Genomic DNA, 21,854 nt, shown 5'->3' on the forward strand with positions numbered 1-21,854 from the left:
CCCTCAATTTCTCCAAATAAGGTAATTAAGATTTAGAGATGCCGGTGTTGGACAAAGTTAAAAATCACAACACCAGGTTATAGTCCAACAGGTTTAATTGGAAGCACACTAGTTTTCAGAGCGTCACTCCTTCATCAGGTGGTAGTGGAGGGCTCAATCCTAACACAGAATTTATACCAAAAATTTAGTGTGATGTAACTGAAATTATACATTGAAAAATTGATTCTGTTAAGCCTTTCATCTGTTAGAATACCATGATAGTTTCACTTCTTTCATGTGTAATCACAAAACCTTTTTTATTTTAAAAAAAGGTTGCATTCTCAGGTTAGCTGTTAACAATGGTGATAGCTAGACAATATGTTGAAGGTGTTAACCCCGTGTTCTGTCTATGCCATGATGTTTCGATTGATTCTAATCTAAAAAGTGAGATAACTAAGTTTTACATGAATTCATGCAGCTTTTGAGCAAAGTACAATGTAACCCTGCAAGTACACGTGTGTGTGCACACGCGCGTGTGCCTGAAGTCTGCGAGGGGGTGCGTGTGCCTGAAGTCTGCGAGGGGGTGCGTGTGCCTGAAGTCTGCGAGGGGGTGCGTGTGCCTGAAGTCTGCGAGGGGGTGCGTGTGCCTGAAGTCTGCGAGGGGGTGCGTGTGCCTGAAGTCTGCGAGGGGGTGCGTGTGCCTGAAGTCTGCGAGGGGGTGCGTGTGCGTGTATATATAGTGCAATGGTGGTCACCTGTAATGTGACATGAATCCAAGGTCACAGTTGAGGTCCTCCCTATGGGTACCGAACTTAGCTGTCAGTCTCTGCTCGGCCACTTTTCACTGCTGCCTGCCCCGAAGTCCGCCTTGTAGATGGTCACCCGAAGGTCCGATGTCGAATGTCCTGGACCACTGAAGTGTCCCCCAACTGGGAGGGAACCCTCCTGTCTGTTGATTGTTGTGCGCTGCCCATTCATCCATTGTCGTAGCCTTTGCTCGGTTTCCCCAATGTACCATTCCTCTGGGCATCCTTACCTGCAACATATAACTCAGCCAACGCTGTCTACCTTATACAGTGCAGGCAAGGATACCCAGAGGCATGGTACATTGGGGAAACCGAGCAAAGGCTACGACAATGGATGAACGGGCATCGCACAACAAACAACAGACAGGAGGGTTCCCTCCCAGATGGGGAACACGTCAGTGGTCCAGGACATTCAGCCGCGGACCTTCAGGTGACCATCTACAAGGTGGACGTCAGGACAGGCAGCTGTGAAACGTGGCCGAGCGGCGGCTGACAGCTAAGTCCGGTACCCGTAGGGAGGACCTCCGCTGCGACCGTAGGTCCATGTCGCATGACAGGTGACCACCGGAGTGCCATATATACATACACACACACACACACCCTCACGGACTTCAGACACACACAGACACGTGTACTTGCAGGGTTACATTGTACTTTGCTCAAAAACTGCATGAATATATGTAAAACCCTTATCTTACTTTTTAGATTAGAATCAATCTAACCATCATGGCATAGACAGAACACAGGGGGCTAACACCTTCAACATATTGTATAGCTATCACCATTGTTAACAGCTAACCTGAGAATCCAACTTTTTAAAAAAAGGTTTTGTGATTTACACATGAAAGAAGTGAAACTATCATGGTATTCTAACAGATGAAAGGCTTAACAGAATCAATTTTTCAATGTATAATTTCAGTTACATCACACTGTAAATTTTTGCTATAAATTCTGTGTGTTAGGACCACCTGATGAAGGAGCGATGCTCCGAAAGCTAGTGCTTCCAATTAAACCTGTTGGACTATAACCTGTGTTGTGAGATTTTTAACTAAGGTAATTAAAGTGTCCTTATTACCCACACCAGACATACATGTGACATGTACTCTAATCCTCCACTTATACCAGGCTCCACCCACTAAATCAACTCACTCGCCAAATTGGAAAGCGCAGACAGAGAAAAATGCAGTTTAATATAGATTCAAATATTCTGAGGAACAATGCATTACCTTAAATGTTGCTGCCACGTTTGTGAAATTAGCGATGCTACCTCCAATAATGAGAATTTTTCCTGAATAGAATAGAACAAGTTTACTCAGGCAAGTTGAAGAGTTAGCAAAAACAGTAAATGGCTACCTATAGTATCTTATATTGTTCCTGGCGTCAAAATGTTTTTGAGTATTTGCAGCACAACCAATAGACATCAGGCAAGAGCATAGACAATGCAGAAGTAAATGGAGGAGTGGAGGAAAGAGAGGTAAAAAAACCAGAGATTTTTTTTAAAAAACAAAAGATAAACAGTTTGAGAACTTTGGCGTGCAGCAAATGAAGTCAAGGAAACAAAAAGACGACAGAAAGACCTGGAGGAATATACCAATAGTCGAAGCACCAAGGATGACCCCAAGCACAAAGATAGGAGCAGCAGTAGAAAATACTGCTGATCAAACCTGGGCCACCATTCGATGCCATGATGTCTGATCTTGGACTTCCACTCTTGCCCACCTGCTCTGCAAATGCCTGAGAGATCAAAAATCTAGCTGAGCCTTAAATATATTCAACAATGGAATTTCCACAACCCTCTAGGGTTAAGAATTCCAGATATTTACAACACTTTAGGTGAAGGATGTTCTCAGCTCAGACCTAAGTGGTAGCCTCAGGACTGAAGTCAACGCCTCCATTTCATGAGTGTGAATTGATTATTAAAATAAATCACTGACATCTGTTGTAGCAGCAGTTAAAGAGAGCTTAAGAGAGATTACTAAGATTTGCACAATGTGTTGCATAAAGCCAGCGATATTTGCAAAGAGCAAAAAAGTGAAAGTAGTCCAAGATTTGGGAGGAAGATGGCAATCAAAATGAAGTTTATACAATTTGCTAAAGGCAGAAAATATTGGCAGAACAGAGACCAGAGCTACATCAGTGCCTAGAGGAGCAAGGGGACAGTTCTGGCCAACTTTTGATCATTCCACAGAGAGCAGCAATGTTCTGTGGGTCAATGACAAGGAGATGCCAGTGTAGGACTGGTGTGGACAAAGTTAAAATCACAACACCAGGTCATAGTCCAACAGGTTTATTGGGAAGTACTAGCTGCTCGCCCTTTCAGGAGTCAGGTAGCTAATGGGACAGGATCATAAGACACAATTTATAGCACAAGATGATATTATCATGCAACTGGTATGATATATTGAACAAACATTCTAAAAGGAGGAGAGACCTAACAGCAATCTAGGTTTGTTCAATATATCGTACCAGTTGCACAACATTATCATCTTGTGCTATAAATTCTGTGTTATTTGATCCTGCCCCACTAGCTACCTGGAGGAGGAGCAGGGCTCCAAAAGCTACTACTGTACTACCAAATAAACCTGGTGTTGAGATTTTTAACTGAGGATCAATCCAGAAGATGAAGAGTTGCTTGCCATCAGCACATGTAGAAAATGATTATATTCCAGAAGATATGTGTTTTAATACATTTTAGGGACAGAATCAGATATATGGGTTAGGGAACCACTGGAAATTTAATATATACAATGTAGTGAGTAGAAACAGGAAAGCGAAGTGACTGGAAATGAACTCCCCTTAAATGCTCCATAATGAGCTCACTCAATTTCAAGACTGCTGCAAACCTGTGTGTTCTCACCTTCTGGATGTTGCTCTCTGGTCATTAGAGACAAAATGGTCTTTGCATAATCATAGGTCTGCTGCTCACTGGGTGCACCAGAATACTCTCCATAGTTTGCCAACTCATCCACTCCTCCAAGATCACAGATGGTGTCACTGTGAAGAGGTAATCAGGAAAACAGTTTACAGCCAAAATAAAATTGCCTACAATAAAAAATAATGAAGGTCTGCGCTTACTTAAAGACCTCTTTATTAATTACCACAGTGGCACAGTGGTTAGCACTGCTGCCTCTCAGTGCCAGAGACCCGGGTTCAATTCCCGCCTCAGGCGACTGACTGTGTGGAGTTTGCACATTCTCCCCGTGGGTTTCCTCCGGGTGCTCCGGGTGCTCCGGTTTCCTCCCACAGTCCAAAGATGTGCAGGCCAGGTGAATTGGCCATGCTAAATTGCCCGTAGTATTAGGTAAGGGGTAAATGTAGGGATATGGGTGGGTTGCACTTCGGCAGGTCGGTGTGGACTTGTTGGGCCAAAGGGCCTGTTTCCACACTAATGTAATCTAATAATAGCCCTCAACTTCTACCCCCTCCTCATTTTTCCCTCCCAAATCCACAATTAATCTTCCATAAACTGCATTGGTATGCCTTGAAAATAGAATCATTTGAACCAATAAGCATTCAAAACATCTCCACCATTCATTGGCTAACGTTTATTTTGACAAAGTTAATAAAATGTTCAAATAAAAGCAAAACCCAAATCATTTCCCAAAGCTTTCTTTGTTCCCCCTCATTGATCTGTTACAAGTTCGAAATTTAGTTCCATTTCCTGAATCTGTTTATGACAGGAACCAAGTACATCAATGTTCAATAGCGGGTACAAATGATTTTGATTTGCACTTTAAAGTTAAGGTTTAAAATTCTGCACCCAGATTTAATGAAGAGTAAGCAATACCTGTACACAACAGAGGCACCTCCTCCAGCCACCATTGTCCAAATCCTACCCTTAGGGTTCAGGATAGTCAGCTTCAGACTGGCTCCACTCTTTGCGTCAAGATCGGCAATATAAGCTTCCTGTAACAGTAATTACAATACAGGCATTTTAAATAATTTAACCAGTGATCAGCCATAATCATACTGAATAGCACAGCAGGCTCAAAGGGTCTGAAGATCTATGCCTGCCCCTATTTTCTACGTTCCTCCCCTCAGTTTATCAAATGAAACAACAGGATCATCACATCAATTAATCCATTGAAGTCTTCACAATAACAGATACAGAAGACAAATGCAACATGACTGGGCCAGCTACATCAGAACTAATAATGATACCTGATGCAGAGTTACTGATGTGCTAAACAGCTAGCAATTTGTTGTGAAGAAATACTAAATTGTCAATCCCCACAATTTGGTGGCACATTTGCCCAATTCCATCATTAGTTTTTTAAAAACAGAATTTCAACCTCAACGCCTTCACATAAACTCTATGGAACAGGTACATTTGCACATTAACTATCTTGAAACTTGCCACAGAATATCAAGACCCAATGAACAGAGCAATTTCACTGACACAATAAGTGTCAATAACCTTTCTGGTCCACAATTAAAAGCATAGAGACTGATCTCTTCAATTTGCTAACTGCTTTATGAGATTTCAAAAATATTTGTTATTTTACTTCTCCCAAGTCACTTTACTTTCCTTCCCTGAACTGCACTGAATTATTGTGCTCTACTTCACTCTCCTTCCTCCTACTCCACTTTATTTCTCATTCATTTCATTTTATTCGTTAAGGATACATGGCATCTCATTGCCTCACCATGCTGTATCAGTTCATACTCAATAAGCTGGTGGGCAAAAAAAAAATTAACACTAAACATAGTCAGCATGGCTTTCATTGCGTGGCTTTGTAAGGGGCAGGTCTTGCCTCACAAGCCTTATTGTGTTCTTTGAGGATATGACGAGACAAGTTGATGAAAGTCGAGCAGTGGATGTGATGTATATGGATTTCAATAAGGCATTTGATAAGGTTCCCCACGGTCGGCTCATTCAGAAAGTTAGGAAGTATGGGATACAGGGAAATTTGGCTCTCTGGATACAGAATTGGTTGGCCGAAAGAAGAGAAGTGGTAGTGGATGGAAAGTATTCCGCCTGAAGCCAGGTGACCAGTGGTGTCCCGCGGAGATCTGTTTTTAGGCCTCTGCTCTTTGTAGCTTTTATAAATAACTTGTCAGCACCCCTCAAGGCTTGGATGCAAAACAAAAATGCTAATCTGCATTACCTTAAATCTATAACATTAAAGCAGTACACTTGAGCAATAGCTGTTGTGACATCGGATTGCAAATGCTATCTCACCACTTGATCCTTATCAAGAACATGTGGCTGAGCAGCCCTGGTAGTCTTACTGACAAGAGGAAGAGTCGGAAATTGCATTTGAGGTTTGTTTATTTGACTTATGACTAAATTACTTGAAGACCATCATACAATTGCCACCTTCATATGGGTGCACATAGGCACCAATTTGTTGGAACAGACTCGAGACACTTGTGCTGTGAAGCCCAAGTGGGAGCTAAAGCAGTTTGTTTGATTTTATGTTGATACACTAAAGTTTTAGAGCCACTTAAAGTAATTTGTTGCTGTGAGCATAATTATGAGGACCATAATCTAAGGTTCCCATTACTAAAGCTAACAAAACTAAACAGACAAGATTAGACTTCGATTCAAATATAGTTAAATCCTATTTTAAGCTTAACGTGAGCACATTATTAATGTGTGGAATCAACCTCTGATTGTAACATTGTAAGCAAAGTCTGATCATCATTTAACAAACAGATGGATCTTTCAGGATGTATGAACTGGGTTGAGTTGAACAGCTTTCCATATCTGTATGAGACGATGGATTCAAATTTGCAGAGGAGAAAAATAATCCCCAAATAAGAAAAACAGGAGGACATTTAAAAGGAGGACACATTTAGTCCTGCAACCTTGATGCCTAGCCAAAGGTAATCGATTTGGAAAAGAACACGAAATGTGTCATCATACAGCACTACTTACCTCAGGGTAAGCTTCTCTCCCAAACGGTGGTGGGAATTCCACGTCTCCCCATTTACTCTTGCAGATGTAATCTGCTGTGGCATCTATCTTTGCTGCCATATCAAGGACAAATATTCCAGAGCCAGTAACAACTGCAGAGAATCCAGAGGGTAAAGGGTATGCAATAAATAATCACTGAAAATACCAGAAACCAACACAGCGTTATTGTAAAAGTCTGTTCTATGCAGTTTGGTTTTGAGATCTTGGCATTATTTTTGCAGCAGTGTTCATCTTCACTCCGTAACCTTTATTTAAGGAACCCTAGATTTTTGACAGGCAGAAGTATAGATATGCAAGGAAATAGAATTAAAACTTGCAACCGAAAAGGCATGAAGTAGGTAAATCTAATTAATAAAGGATAACAGGGGACAGAACAAGACCTCGACTATACCCTTACAGCTCGTGAAAAAAATTCCAATTTTCGCTTCAAGATTTTACTCATACTTTGAGATGTTACTTCACACAATTTTTGTCCATTTCTGCTCTGAGAAACCCTAAACTGTTGCTCAGGATGTGGCTTCTAGCTATATGATGCAAGTTCTGATGTGCATGCTATTAATTTTTACGCAGAGCCCAAGTCATATTCTAGTCCAATGCTGAAGATGACACCAGGATTTTAAGGCCTCAACTTAAGAGCTCTGCTAATCTGGAAACATGAATTGCACTGGGCCTATTATGAAAATAAAAAATTATGGCAGGACTAGCAGCCAACCCACTAAAAGGTTGTCCTTTACAAGTTGCTGTTTATTTTAATCAACTTGGCTTAAAAACATCCTATGGATACTGGTCACCAAATTTCATTTTTACCTAATGGATTAATCTCGAGGTAGGTGAAGAACAGTTCTTCATACAGTTTGAAGAGTCCAACAATAAAAGAGGCCAAAGTGCTGAAAATTCAAGAAAACCAAAAGTTAAAATGACAAAATGGACAATTTCACAGATCAAAATGAGGTGAAAGATAGCATAGGTTTGAGAAGTTGACTGGCTTACTCTTGTTTCTAATAGTTTAGTTCAAATGGCACTGAAATGGACATAAAGTAGCAGCTGTGCACATTTAATATGAAGATTTACTGCAGCTGAGGCAGCTCCTGTCTGCCACTTTCTCAACCATTTTTCTTTAAATGTTTTGGTTATATATTGTACTCTGGGCCATAATTAATTTACTAAATGAAACGTTCCTTTTGGTCTGAAGTTTATATTAAAATATTCTGCACTATTTCCCCCTCGAGAGACCACTTAGTGAAGAGGGGCTAATTGTTCCTTGAACCATCGAGATGTGTCTAAGCAGCAGCCAGTAACTGCAAACAGAATGAGTGCATTGGAAAGCTACTTGACCCTCTGGAATAACAATCTGCCTGGTACTGCCCTCAGAGGTATTCACATGTGACCTGTAGCACAGAGCATTCAGGAGAGGAAAAATAGGATAAAGAACTTGCATTTATATAACATGTGTCAAAACCTCGAGATACCCCTCAATGCTTTACAACCAAAGTAGTGCCGAACTGGTCACTATTGGAGTGTAGCAAGCTAAAGAGCATTGCAAAATCCCTACGGATGAATGGCCAACTATTGTCCCTTTGGTCCTGAATTAACAGATAGGTCACTCGAGCTTGAGATGAGAAATTTCTTCACTAAGTCACAAACTTTGGATTTCTTTGTCTAAAAGAGCTGTGAAAACTCACTCCCTGAACAGGTTCAAGACAGAAGTTGCTAGATTTCAGCAGGCTAATGACATTGAGATAGGGAGCTAGCATGGGAAAATGGTAACAAGGTAGATCTGCCATGACCTAAACAAATGGCAGAACAGGTTCAATGCACTGAAAGGACTACTTTTTCTATATGATTCAAATCTATGGGTATCAGAAGTACACAAGAAAAGGAAGTTGAGGCCACAATCAGATACCTATCATCTTATCCAAAAGAGGATCAGATTCCTGTTTATAATCTGTACACTATATGCAATCTCTGACTCAAGTGACCCAGCACTAATCAACTGCAATGTCGTATCACCAGAGGTGGGACCAGTACAAGCTAACAACTGAAGCTGTAAACTACCCATCCACATTTAAATAGAGGCATCCAATGGAAAACCTAGCAGCAGCGTAGGAGGCAAACAGCCAATAATGCAACAGAAAAAGAACTTTGTTTAAAGTTACCTTTTCCTGTTTTCAGGCACATGCTGGAGCAATTGCGTAATAACATCCTGCTCAGTCAGATTTCCGTCAACTTCCACCATGAATCTGTGGGCTTTCGAGTCAACATCACCAACATCCACCCCACCCTCGTGATGGAACAGGACAATGTCGCCTTCCCGAGCAGCATAAATGCAGACGTAGAATTCTTCATCCTGAGCAAGAACCACAAAAATGTTAACAGCTCACAAAAAAGCAACATAATTTTGTCTTGAATTCCTCACGGTTATAAGATAAAGGGATACCCTGATCAAGATACTTAAAATGTTAAAAGGAGTCAATAATGAGAAACTTCTCTCTCGTGAGAAATCAGGAACATAGAGACCCAATCTTAAATCTAAGGTTCTATCATTCAAGGGTGATATCTGATAAACTTTGTATACAAATGCTGGCAGAAAACTGGGACACTCCCTTAAATTTGCAGATGCCACAGGGTCACTTGGTGGTTAAGATCAGACTTACAGATTTTTGTTAGGCAAAGTTATAAATGAATACGAATACAAGGCAGGAAACTGGAGGTGTAGATCAGTCATGCTGTAATCGATTAACAGGACAGACTCCAGCTGACTGACCCACTTCCCTTCCTAAAATTCTGTGGTCACTTACCTATCCAGTTTGTACCAGTGCTTTTTCTTCACAAGGGACATCTCTACAAGATGCTACCCAACATCTTCAACTCTCCTCTTTACAAGCAACTTTTTAAAAAAACTTAAGCAGCCGTTACAAAAAACACACACTGTAGCCAGCTTCTGTGCAACAAAATGTCTCCTGTACTGTTATTTAGAAGCCAGTTGGGAATACATATTTAAAAACTTGCTGAGTCACAGAGCAATTTATAGCCACGGGATCTTCCTTTCCTAACGAAGTACTATAAGAAGGGGGATGGAAACATGAAGTGATTCATGAAGCTTGGCCACCGAAAGACAGATGTGAAAAGCAAAATTCCTGCATTTTCATGCTTCCCAACCTTTTTCCGAAAATGAGCCCATTTTGAAGATTGAAAATTGTTAAGAACTTATTGAGAACTGCAGAAGTAATGGCCATTGCTGCCTCAGAGCTCACCACTCCAAAGATCAGCTCATTGCCCCATTTGGAATTGCGACCTTCACCTTAGAAAATCTTGAAAGTGGAAGAATATAAGGCCCTACAACTCAAACCAGTTTTGCTACTGAATAGCATTATGGCTGAACTTCCGCGCCACTCCATTTTCACGTAAGTAACCCCAACTTTTTGATTACCTGGCTTCCTAAAAAGTAAATTAATCCCAACCTTCACTATACTCAGTCATCAAGCATTCAATTCCTTGATTCAGAACTCAAGTGAAAAAATTTCACCTTGTCTCTTAAGTGGAGACATGAACCAGCTCCCTTGTCTTTATTCACTGACCCCTTCAGTTGATTGCAACTATTTTAATTTAAAAATTGACTGCCTCTTGTGGATGTCTCACTCCCAGACCCAAATAAACATGTGCTTTAAAAAGTCAGTTTAACCAGGTTCAAGTTAACAAACAGTAAATTTAAAAAAGTGAAAGAATTACAGATGCTGCAAACCAGAAACAAAAACACAAATTGCTGGAAAAGCTCAGGTGTGTCAGCATCATTGGAGAGAAAATAGAGTTAATGTTTTGGGTCCAGTGACCCTTCTTTCAGAACTGATGGTAGCTAGGAAAAGTCATCTTTTTTATGCAGAAGATAGGGAGGTGGAAAGGGGTAAGGAGTAAACGATAGGTGGAGGTACAGCCTGAAGAGAGAACACAGTTGGACAAAGAATTGGAGAACAGAGTCAGTCGAGGAGAATGGATGGCTACTAATGGATACATTTACTGGCTAACAATGGGTAGAGTGTAATAGCAGACCATTACACGTTACTGGAAAGAGTGTAACAGCAGACCATGTGATGACAAGGCCTGGTGTATGGGGATTGGGGTAAGGACATGGGAGAAGGTGCCTCAAACCCTGAAGTTATTGAACTGGATAATGAATGCAGAAAGCTGTAGAGTTCCTAAGCAGAAAAGGAGATGCTGTCCTCCCAGCTGGTGCTGAGCTTTGCTGGAGCAATGCAGCCAGCCGGAGACAGGGATATTGGACAGGGAACAGGATGGTGCGTGGTTACCAAAGTATGAATTTGCTAATTCACAAACGCAAGAAATAAAAATGCAACATGTGCACACAAATTGCAAGTCCAAAATAAGCAGTTTAAAAAAAAATTTAAAAATCATTTTCTGAATTGTTTCTGATCAGCAAATAATTGAAAGCTACAGCTGTTGCCGTGATGGTTACCAGTAGCGCTGATGTTACTTGAACAGTTTCACAATCCCTCATTTTGCAGATTGGCTGAGATTCTGTTCGGATTCCTTTCAATAGTAAGCGAATTCCTATTCTCCTTTTGTCTAGCTTACTTCTAGCACTAGAGTGACAGGGGGTATTTGTTTGTAACAGGGTTAAGTGGGGGACACTGAAAACAAAAAAAATGCTGCAGATCACAGCGGGTCAGACTGCATCCATGGAGAGAGAGCAAGCTAACGTTCGGTCTAGATGACTCTTCAACTGTGATCTTCACAGCAAGCTGACATTCAAACCCAGACTGGAACATACGGGAGCATTCCATTCCACTTGAAACTGGCTTTTTAAATCCTATCATTGTATAAAAACACATTGGCAATTTGGGACATAATCTGCAGGGGGATAAATGGCTGTTGAGCAGAGGGCCATCAGCTCTCATCACAGAACAGAATCCAGTCAGTTTCGGTTTGCCTCTCTCCACCCCACAATCACCAATGTCCTTTGAAGGGTTGTTGTTTGACGTTCCTTCTGTATCTACAGGTGTGGCAATCTGTGGGTTTCTCTCCAAACAGCCACTTCATTTAAATCTGCAGCCATTTTGGCTACATCAACCTTTTTAAAGATATTTTGGAATTAAAAGTTAAAAACATCGACAGAACTTCAGGGCTCTGATACACGCTCATGGCAAAGACCAATCCCTTATCCCAAGACTGTACTCCTAGCTCTAGACCGAGCCATCAGGAAAAACAAACTGTGTCAGCATCTGTTAAGCCCTCTGAGAATTTTCTTAGTTTCCATGAGAACAATGCATTTGTCTAAAGTGCAGAAAATACTGGCACACTCCGCTTAAGCCCTCCTCACAAGACAGCCCTCTCACGCTTGGAATTAACTGTTAATCTTCATTGCAACCCTGTACCTTTCCTTTGCCCATCCCAGCCTCTCTCATCCTTTAAAGAAAAGCATACACTTCCTTAGCTAAGGAAACCAAAATTGTACAGGTTACTTCAGATGCAATCTAACCACAGCTCTGGACAATTGCAGCTTCTTTACACTTCCTTATTTCAAATGCCTCAAGATTAGTTTGTCTTCCCAATTGCTGACCACACTAACATGTTAATTGCCTTTCATACGTTGATAGCCAAATTCCTCTGAACACCAAAACTTACTACTTTTTAAAACTATTCTGCCTTTCACTTTTCCTTTCAGCTTTGTATGCCTTAGAATGAATTGAGAAATATGAGAATGCCTAATCTCAATTCCAGTCAGATACCAATAATGTGCATCTGCAAATCTAATAGGAGAATTTTGTCCAGATGCTATGTTAACCATCATTCATATTCAGAGCTCCTGACAGCTCCTTGCTAAGGATCCTAAGCTTTGCCCCATTGAGACTGTCAGAAGTTTTAAATGAAACAAGAACTAATGAACTGTGAACAGAATTGAGAATCAGAATTGAGAATCAAGATTGGGAATATTTTTGTTTAAATCTATCCATGTGCAAATTAAGGAACACACAATGGAAATTAATCCCGCAGCAGTGAGTAAACGCCATAATTCTCAATATTAGTCAAAAAACCAGAGGCAAATTTCTTCAGTTTAAAATCTGTAGTTTGACCAACCTGCTGATGAGGTACAAATGGCTCAATCAGAAAATGCTTCAGTACACCTTTTGCCCGTCCAACCTGGTTAAATTAAAAATAACTCAATGAGGAAACATCAAAAACCTATTGCTTTCTGCCTGGAACAAACATTTATATAAATATTTATAAGCAAATAAACATCACCTATTGCTCAGAAATGCTTTATATGCATTAATGGTCATTTAATGAGACCAACATTTGGGGACGAGAAAGATTCTACAAATACTAATGAGATGCTGAATGCTATGGAAATATTATTGTACGTGTTTAACCAAGGAACTCTACAGCCAAATTCTCTTCTACTGCACTACTTCAATTGCAAGAGGGCTCATCATTTAAAGTTGTATTACAGCAATGAAGTAGCACTTCCCAGAGTTGGGTGACAAAGCAGCTAAGGATCAGGTAATCTTGTATCTCAGCCAAGCAGATTCTACCATAGTCCACACAGCAGGCTGTAAGAATCACTTATTATTTATGCCTTAGCAAACCTGTCACAGGAACAGCACTAGCTCACCATTTAGACCATTAAGAAAAAAAAAGGACAGGATCAGAAAAGAGACAGACTCCACTCTCAGACTTTGCAGCATTTCATTCAAAAGGAGAACACTTACTTTCTGGCAGATCTGCTGCACATTTCCAAGAGTTTTGATTTTTATTTGGGAAAATCAAATCATTTTTGCTAACTCTTCAAGATCATGTGGAGCATAGATACTCATTGAAACTTATCTTAAAATAATCTTAGTCAAGAATGTGGTGCTTGAAAAGTGCAGGTCAGACAGCATCCAACGAGCAGGGGAATCAACGTTTCAGGCACAAGCCCTTCGCCAGGAATGAGGCCTCATACCATACGAAGATCTTGTGCTTGAAACATCAATTCTCCTGCTCGTCGGATGCTGCCTAACCTGTGCTTTTCTAGACTGCACTCTCGACTCTGATATCTAGCATCTGCAGTCCTCACTTTCTCACAGTTAAAATAATCTTAGTATGTACATATGTCTAAACCTATAGATTTGTTGTACAATACAGTAAATACTGCTGCTTACAATACAACAGCTCTCAACAACACTTTGGTCCCCTCTGGCTGCTGCTCATCATCTGGAGGAAACATTTAGCAATGTCTATCCTAAATTTTTACCTTTGCAACACCAAATCTGTGGCCATACACCCTGTCACATTTAACGTACTTTGATTTGAACTAGCTTTCGCTACCCGCATAACCCATTCCTCTGATATAAACTTTATGTATTACCCCATTTAGTTACACCAGCTCTGTGCCATACATGTGCAGGTTGATAGAGAAATGCAGTGGCTAAGTCAATAATACCTGCTGTCATGGGATCATATAGCTGTTCCAATATGTTGATTTTATACACTGCAACTAATAAGCGAGCCAGACGTTGAACCTTTTTTCTATGTTTAGATCTGAGCAATATAATTTGAATATATTTGGAAGCTGCTGCTGTGGTTGACATTTTCGTAAATTACATTTCATATGTCAAATACATCAGACAAAATAGAAGCAGACAACTTCATTACGACTGAATGTTTGAAGCAGTGAATTTCCTTACATTCCCTAATGGATTGTCCCCTCAATTTGACATTTAACAGACAGCTGTGATGGTATTGGCGAGGAAGGGCTGCTCCAGGGCAGCTCACCAAACAGCAAGCTGTCTACAAGAGACGTGTTGTGAAGTTGAACTTTCACACTGCTTTCACATTCCAGTCTCAAAGTCTGCAGAGCAGTGACAGCTTCCAAAACCAGGCTTGAAACTTAAAGGCTTCAGTCAGCCTTTTCAATACCTTACCAAGTATACATGCGAACTAAGCTAACGGTGTGCTTTGTTTGTGCTGAGTCTGGAATGCAAGATTAACATGGTATAATCATTTTGTTTGAATCGCTGCACTATTTATTACAAGACAGCCAGTGAAGAATGCACCTTTAATCTTGCATCCAGTACTGGCTACAATAGATGTAGGATTGGAACCACAAGGTAGAAAAGGATGCAGCTTCCCAATATATTTAATGTTTTTACTCATAAGGGGATTTACTGGCTGGGACAGCATGTAAAGCTGATCCTCAGTTGCCCTTGAGGAATCTTAATAGTTTTCAATACTGTAAGAATTAGTGGATTTAAGTAACCCATCTGCTTGAAGCGGAATCAGTGAAGTGCTGCAACCTGCAGCACGAGTACATTCAAGATTCCTCCAGCTGAAGGACGTGTCAGTCCAACCCTCAAGGACATGATTACCCCACCTGGCAGATATCCTTGCTGCCAGTCTGCTGCAGCAATCTAGCTATCAGAGAAGATGAATCATCGTACTGAATCATCAGCACCGTAATAGTAATAGAAAAGTCAAATCTCATCAAAGTGGGATCTGTCAAGCAACACACTTTTCACTGCAGTCATGCTGCTCATTTCGGAAAGCAGAACAAAAGAACAAAAAAGTATTATTTAAATGGAGAAAAGCTGCAACACAAAAGGGACTTGGGGGACATCTGTGCATGAAACACAAAGATAGCACACAGGTGCAGCAAGTAATCAGGAAGGCTAGGATGATCCATTGTATGGAAGGATTGATTGAGAGTAAAGGCTAAACAAGTTGAGACTCAATGTATTGGAGTTTAGAAGAATGAGAGGTGATCTCATTGAAACATACAGGATTCTTAAATGGGCTTGACAAAGAAAACTGTTGCCAGGATGTTTCTCCACTTGGAAGAGTCATTCGTGCACCGCTTCATTTTCGCACACCATACCAATCATAGTTACATCACTCACCATTGCTTCCAATCCCAAACGCGGCTTTAACCATTCCTTTACCCCATTCAAATCTAGATTAACTCCAATCAAGCCCAGTTTCCCACGACGTTTAATCAGTTGGTCTGGCTTCACCACCAAACGCTAAACAGCAAGAGAAAACAAAACATGAAAGGTTAATACAATGAAATCAAAACAGCCAAGAAATTATGTCCAAAAGAACAGAAATAACCCTTCTTTCAAGGGAATATAACTTCAAGGTTAAACGGATTCTTTTAAAATCAGAATTTGTACTTAGGAACACAGGAACAGGCCATTCAACCCATCAAGCCTGCTCAGTTATTTAATGCAATCATGGTCATATTGTCGACACATCATTACTGTTGGAGGTCTGAATCAGCCTCTGAATTGAGAATCTACAGATGACCATGAATCCATTGACGATTGCCAGAGAAGCCCATGTGGCTCACTAATGTCCTTCAAAGGCTGAAATCTGCCATCTTCACCTGGTCTGGCCTACATGTGACTCCACACAATGTGGTTGACTTTCAACTGCCCTCTAATAGCCCAGCAGAAACTCAGTTCAAAGGCAGCTGGGGACAGGCAATTTCAAACTGGTGGAGGTATTCACTGACACCTTCAACCTCTCCCTCCTACAAGCCGAAGTCCCCACCTGCTCCAAGAAGGACACCATCATCCCTGTACCTAAGAAAGCACGTTCAATGTGCCCTAATGACTACTGCCCAATGGCTCTGACCTCCATCATGAAGTGCTTTGAGAGGCTGATCATTGTCCACATCAACTTGTCTTCCAGCCCGCCTCAATCCCTACAATTTCCTACTGACTTAACAGGTCCACAGTGGATGCCATGCCCATAGCCCTGCACTCAACCTTAGAACATCTGTATAACAAGGACACCTACATCAGACTCCTGATCATCAACTACAGCTCTGCCTTCAGCACCATCATCCCCTCCAGAGTGATCTCAGAACTCGACTCGGTCTCAGAACCTATGTCTCGACTCTGCCCTCTCCAACTGGATCTTCAGCTTCCTGACCCACAGACCGCAATCAGTGAAGATAGGGAATTGTACCTCTTCCACAATAACACCCAGCACTGGAGTACCCTAAGGATGCATACTCAGCCCCCTACTGGATTCCCTGTACACCCATGACTCATTTGCCAAATTCCGACTGAACACCATCCACAAGTTTGCTGACGACATCACTGTAGTGGGAAGGATATCAAACAGTTGTATATGGTAGTAATGACAAATCTAATCTACTCTACTCTACACTACAGTGATAAGTCAGAATACAGGAAGGCGATAGAGGGCTTGGTGATGTGGTGCAATGGGAGCAACCTCTCTCTCAACATCAACAAGACTAAAGAACTGATTGACTTCAGAAAGAAAGGACGAGAACACACACCCATCTACATCAAGGGAGCGGAGGTGGAGAGAGTCAACTTCCTAGAGCGCCAATAATCAACAATCCCTCGTGGTCAGGAAGGCACATCAATGCCTCTTCTTCCTCAGATGGCTCAGGATATTTGGCATGTCCATAAGGATCCTCACCAACTTGTACAGAGGTACCCACAGAGCATGCTGTCCGGCTGCATAACGGCCTGGTACAGCAACTGCTTTGCAAAGGACTGTAAGAAACTACAGAATGTGGTGTGCATAGCCCAGACCATCACAGAAGCCAACCTCCCATTCATGGACTCCATTTACACTTCTTGCTGCGGAAATGCTGCCAACATCAAAGATTCCTCCCAACCCAGTAATGCTCTCCTACAATCCCTTCCGTCAGGCAGAAGATACAGAAGCCTGAACACATGCACCAAAAGGTTCAGGAACAGCTTCTTCCCCACCACTATTCGACTCTTGAATGGACTGTCCAGCCTCAAATAATACTGACCTTGCTAACATTGATCTTGCCTAGTGCATGCCCTGTGCAGAATAACCTTATGCCTCTGTCTAGTTTGTTTTCACTCTATGATCCACGTGTCCTTGCTCACTATGATCTGCCTGTACTGCTTGTAAACAAAGCTTTTCACTGTACTTAAGTACACTTGACAATAAACCAATCAAATTGAATCAAATAAATGCTGGCCAGCCAGTGACGCCCAGATCCCATGAGTGAATAATAAATAAAAAAACCCTGGATTGGGCTTGAATCCAGTAGCTTTAGAGTCATACAGCTGTACAGCTCGGAAACAGTCCCTTCAGTCCAACTTGTCCATGCTGCCCAGATATTCTAAACTAATCTAGTCCCATTTGGTCAATATCCTTCTAAACCCTTCCTATTCATGTACCCATCCAGATACTTTTTAAATTCTGTAACAGTACCAGCCTCCACCACTTCCTCTGGCAGACCATTCCATACATACACCACCCTCTGTGTGAAAAAGTTGCCCCTTAAGTCCCTTTTAAATCCTCCCCCTCTCATCTTAAACCTATGCCCTCTAGTTTTGGACTTCCTCACCTCAGGAAAGAGACCTTGTCTGTTTATCCTATCCATGTCCCTCAACTTTATAAGCCTCTATTCCGGTTTCAGGGGCGTTACCAATGGAGCCACAGTTGGGCTTAGCAGAAGAGATGAGATCCTAGTGGCCCTGCTCACTAAATCACACAATCATTACAGTGCGGAAGGAGACTGTTCAGCCCAGGATCTACTAGACAATAGAGTCAGTTCTGCTTTACCATCTCGTGCCAATCGCCTGTTTTGTTTTCCCATAGTCCTGCACAGCATTATTATCCAAAAAAGAACAGCCAATGCCCTCTTGAATGCCTCCAACACATTCCCAGGCAGCGCATTCCATACCCTAACTATTCACTGTTTAGAAAATTTCTTTTCTCAAATCGCACTTGCTTTTATTGACACATCATATTAACAACTCAACCATCTACGGGTTGAAGTGCAATTATTTGAAGAAATGGCCATTGTACCAAAATTCAGCATCTTCAACATCTGTAAGAACAGAAGATATCATTTTAATACATTTGGATTAGAAGTCTGCATAAGTTCAGAAATTCATAAGATGTAGGAGCAGAGTTAGGCCATTCAGCCTGTACCGAGAGGTAACATTTCAGGATCCATTAGCTCATTTGGCTGGTGGTTGCTTTGCAATACAGTGATGTAAAGAGTGCAGAAATTGAACCCACTGAGGTTATCACGAAAGTGTCTCCTTCACAACCTCTCCCCTCGCCGGAGGCACAGTGACTCTCAGGTTAAACCATCACCAGTCATCTCTCTGTCTCTCTCTCTCTCTAATGGGAGAACAGCCCTATAGGACTATGGTGACTTTATGTTCTTACTTTACATAGAGTATATATGGCAACCTATGATGCTTACATTTCAGCATTAGCTGCTTAGTGTTTGCTGCATGAACACTGCGTAAACCATGTATTGCAGAAAGACTCTTGTCGATCATAGAGTCACAGAGTCAGAGAGGTCCAACTTGTCCATGCCGATCAGATATCCCAACCCAATCTAGTCCCACCTGCCAGCACCCGGCCCATATCCTTCCAAAACCTTCCTATTCATATACCCATCCAGGTGCCTTTTAAATGTTGCAATTGTACCAGCCTCCACCACTTCCTCTGGCAGCTCATTCCATACACATACCACCCTCTGCGTGAAAAGATTGCCCCTTAGGTCTCTTTTATATCTTTCCCCTCTCACCCTAAACCTATGCCCTCTAGTTCCCCTACCCTAGGGAAAAGGCTTTGTCTATTTATCCTATCCACGCCCCTCATGATTTTATAAACCTCTATAAGGTCACCCCTTAGCCTCTGACACTCCAGGGAAAACCACTCCAGCCTATCGCTTAAACCCTCTAACCCTGGCAACATCCTTTCTGAACCCTTTCAAATTTCACAATATCCTTCCGATAGGAAGGAGACCAGAATGGCAGACAATATTCCAACAATGGCCTAACCGATGTCCTGTACTGCCGCAACATGATCTCTCAACTCCTGTACTCAATACTCTGACCAATAAAGGAAAGCATGCCAAACGCCTTCTTCACTATCCTATCTACCTGTGACTCCACTTTCAAGGAGCTATGAACCTGCACGCCAAGGTCTCTTTGTTCAGCAACATTCCCAAGGACCTTACCATTAAGTGTATAAGTCCTGCTAAGATTTGCTTTCCCAAAATGCAGCACCTCGAATTTATCTAAATTTAATTCCATCTGCCACTCCTCCGCCCACTCGATCAGTAATGCTGAGAAACATCGCACCCTATGAATAGCTTCTCAATCCTGGTCACTTCCTTTTGTCCAAATATTATTCGCGACTTTATCAAGAATGCAACCAGTCCAGTTTATGACGCTGAAACTATCAAGTCTACCATAATGTATGGTTACTGGAATCTACTGTCCCATAAGGTGGAGGAATTTTTGATCATTCCCACTTCATTTTCTAGAGACTGGCCAGAAATTGACCAATTCTGACTGATTTTCTCATTGATTGATTTATTGTCACGTGTACCAAGATACAGTGAAAAGCTTTGTTTAACCATAGCCTTTTCTTCTGTCTGAGAGAAAATGATTCGGATCAGACCCCCATAAAGGAGCTACTCATGCCTGCCAGCAAGACAAGCTTCCATTCATTGTCTGCCGTGTTCTGTAATGACCTCGAAACTGCCATTATCCCAGTTGCCCTGGTACCCAATAGCCCATTATTTCTATTAATGGGGAAATATTAATCAGATAAAAACAATCTTTGAAGAGGTAAACTTGGACACTTCTAAGGGAATGATGCACAATGTGTTAGTAAGGACAGGATCGGACTCTGCAGGTGGAAAACAGTAACGGTGGAATATTTATTCAGCAGCACAGCTAAAGGTTGGTGGACACTTGGAAGGAAAAGGATAGATTGAGGCCCAGTTTCAGAACCAGTTACCTGGGAAGAGAGTCAGCAACTGCAAATGGCCTTAACATGGTCTGGTTTGACAAAGTGAGAGAGAAAAAAAAATCAAACTGTGACCACACTGGAAGGCCATGAGTTGATTGACTGGTGAGTACTATTGCTTTATTTCCCTTTCTTAAAGTAATACAACTGAGCGCATTTGGGAGGGGTCACCAAATCCTGGTGAATTACATGTCAAAGCCTCAACCAGTGTCAAACTGCCAACCATTCAGCAACCTTTCCTCACACAGTGTAAAGTGCTGTTGGGTAACCCTGTAGTGTCCAACGCCATTACACTTTCTGCCGTGTGGGTTCATGCAGCTGTAATGCTTCAATTTAGGCACAAAATAAAGGACATATTCTGGTGATGCCATACCTCTTTATCTAGCGTTATCTGAGAAAAAGATAGATACTGGATACAAATGGAGTTTACAGGACAAGAGATGGTTCAGTGGTTAGCACTGTTGCCTCTCAGCATCTGAAACCCAGGTTTGATATCAGCCTCGGGTGACTGACTCTGTGGAGTCTGCACATTTTCCCTGTGTCTGTGTGGGTTTCCTCCAGGTGCTCCAGTTTCCTCCCACAATTCAAAGATAAGAATTCTGGGTAATTCAAGATGGAGGATGGGAAAAACGTTTGGCTGTAAGAGCTGCTCCTTTGAAGTATTTTAGGTGTTGGAGGTGATTTCCTCGTATTCCAGGAGCAACAATTACTGTTTTATATGCTGCTACATTATTTTGGAACTTTGGAGAAAAAAAGTCATAACAACAACACTTTTAAAAGGAACAAAGATAGACAAAGAAGCTAGCACATGGTCAGCGAGGGGAGGAGAGAAAGAAACCTACACTACTAACGGACAGCAGAGAATCTGCGCAGTTACTGCCTGTGCTGTTTGAATTCACACAGAGGGTGGTGCATGTATGGAATGAGCTGCCTAGGGAAGTGGAAGGCATCACACGGGTATATGAGTAGGAAGGGGTTAGGAGGGAGATGGACCAAATGCTGGCAAATGGGACTAGAATGGGTTGGGATATCTAGTTGGCATGGACAAGTTGGACTGAAGGGTTTGTTTCCATGCTGTACCTCTCTATGATCCTACTCTCTATGATTATCCATTTCAATGGCCATTTCTTCCATAATATATCCCATAAATATAACTGTTAGGGCTAAAGAAATTGAAGAGTATGGGGTGAAAGGGGAAACAACTACAGTGTAAGATGAGCCATGATCATGTTGGATGAAGCAGGTAAAAAGGGCCAAATGGCCATTTCATGCTCCTAGTTTCTACATTTCTTATATCTCTTCCAAATATCTCTTGATATTTGGAAATCTGTTCATCTCTACTTTAAATGCACTCAATGATT

The 21,854-nt window shown here is 41.6% G+C and overlaps 1 protein-coding gene across 6 annotated transcripts in view; it reads right to left on the reverse strand.

The window, feature by feature from the left end:
- Positions 1-21,854, reverse strand: part of aclya (ATP citrate lyase a) — a 76,247-nt gene that overhangs the window by 39,974 nt on the left and 14,419 nt on the right. For all 6 annotated transcript variants that reach the window (XM_043674724.2, XM_043674727.2, XM_043674726.2 and 3 more), the window contains 8 exons: positions 15,597-15,719; positions 12,799-12,861; positions 8,862-9,052; positions 7,513-7,592; positions 6,667-6,797; positions 4,573-4,691; positions 3,643-3,779; positions 2,012-2,073 (listed from right to left, as the gene is read on the reverse strand). In XM_043674724.2, coding sequence (XP_043530659.1) covers positions 2,012-2,073; positions 3,643-3,779; positions 4,573-4,691; positions 6,667-6,797; positions 7,513-7,592; positions 8,862-9,052; positions 12,799-12,861; positions 15,597-15,719 — 906 coding nt within the window. The remainder of the gene's footprint in view (positions 1-2,011; positions 2,074-3,642; positions 3,780-4,572; positions 4,692-6,666; positions 6,798-7,512; positions 7,593-8,861; positions 9,053-12,798; positions 12,862-15,596; positions 15,720-21,854) is intronic.

This window comes from Chiloscyllium plagiosum, unplaced genomic scaffold (assembly GCF_037043375.1).
Source record: "Chiloscyllium plagiosum isolate Xiang-an unplaced genomic scaffold, Cpla_swu_hap1 HiC_scaffold_32, whole genome shotgun sequence".
NCBI lineage: Eukaryota > Metazoa > Chordata > Chondrichthyes > Orectolobiformes > Hemiscylliidae > Chiloscyllium > Chiloscyllium plagiosum.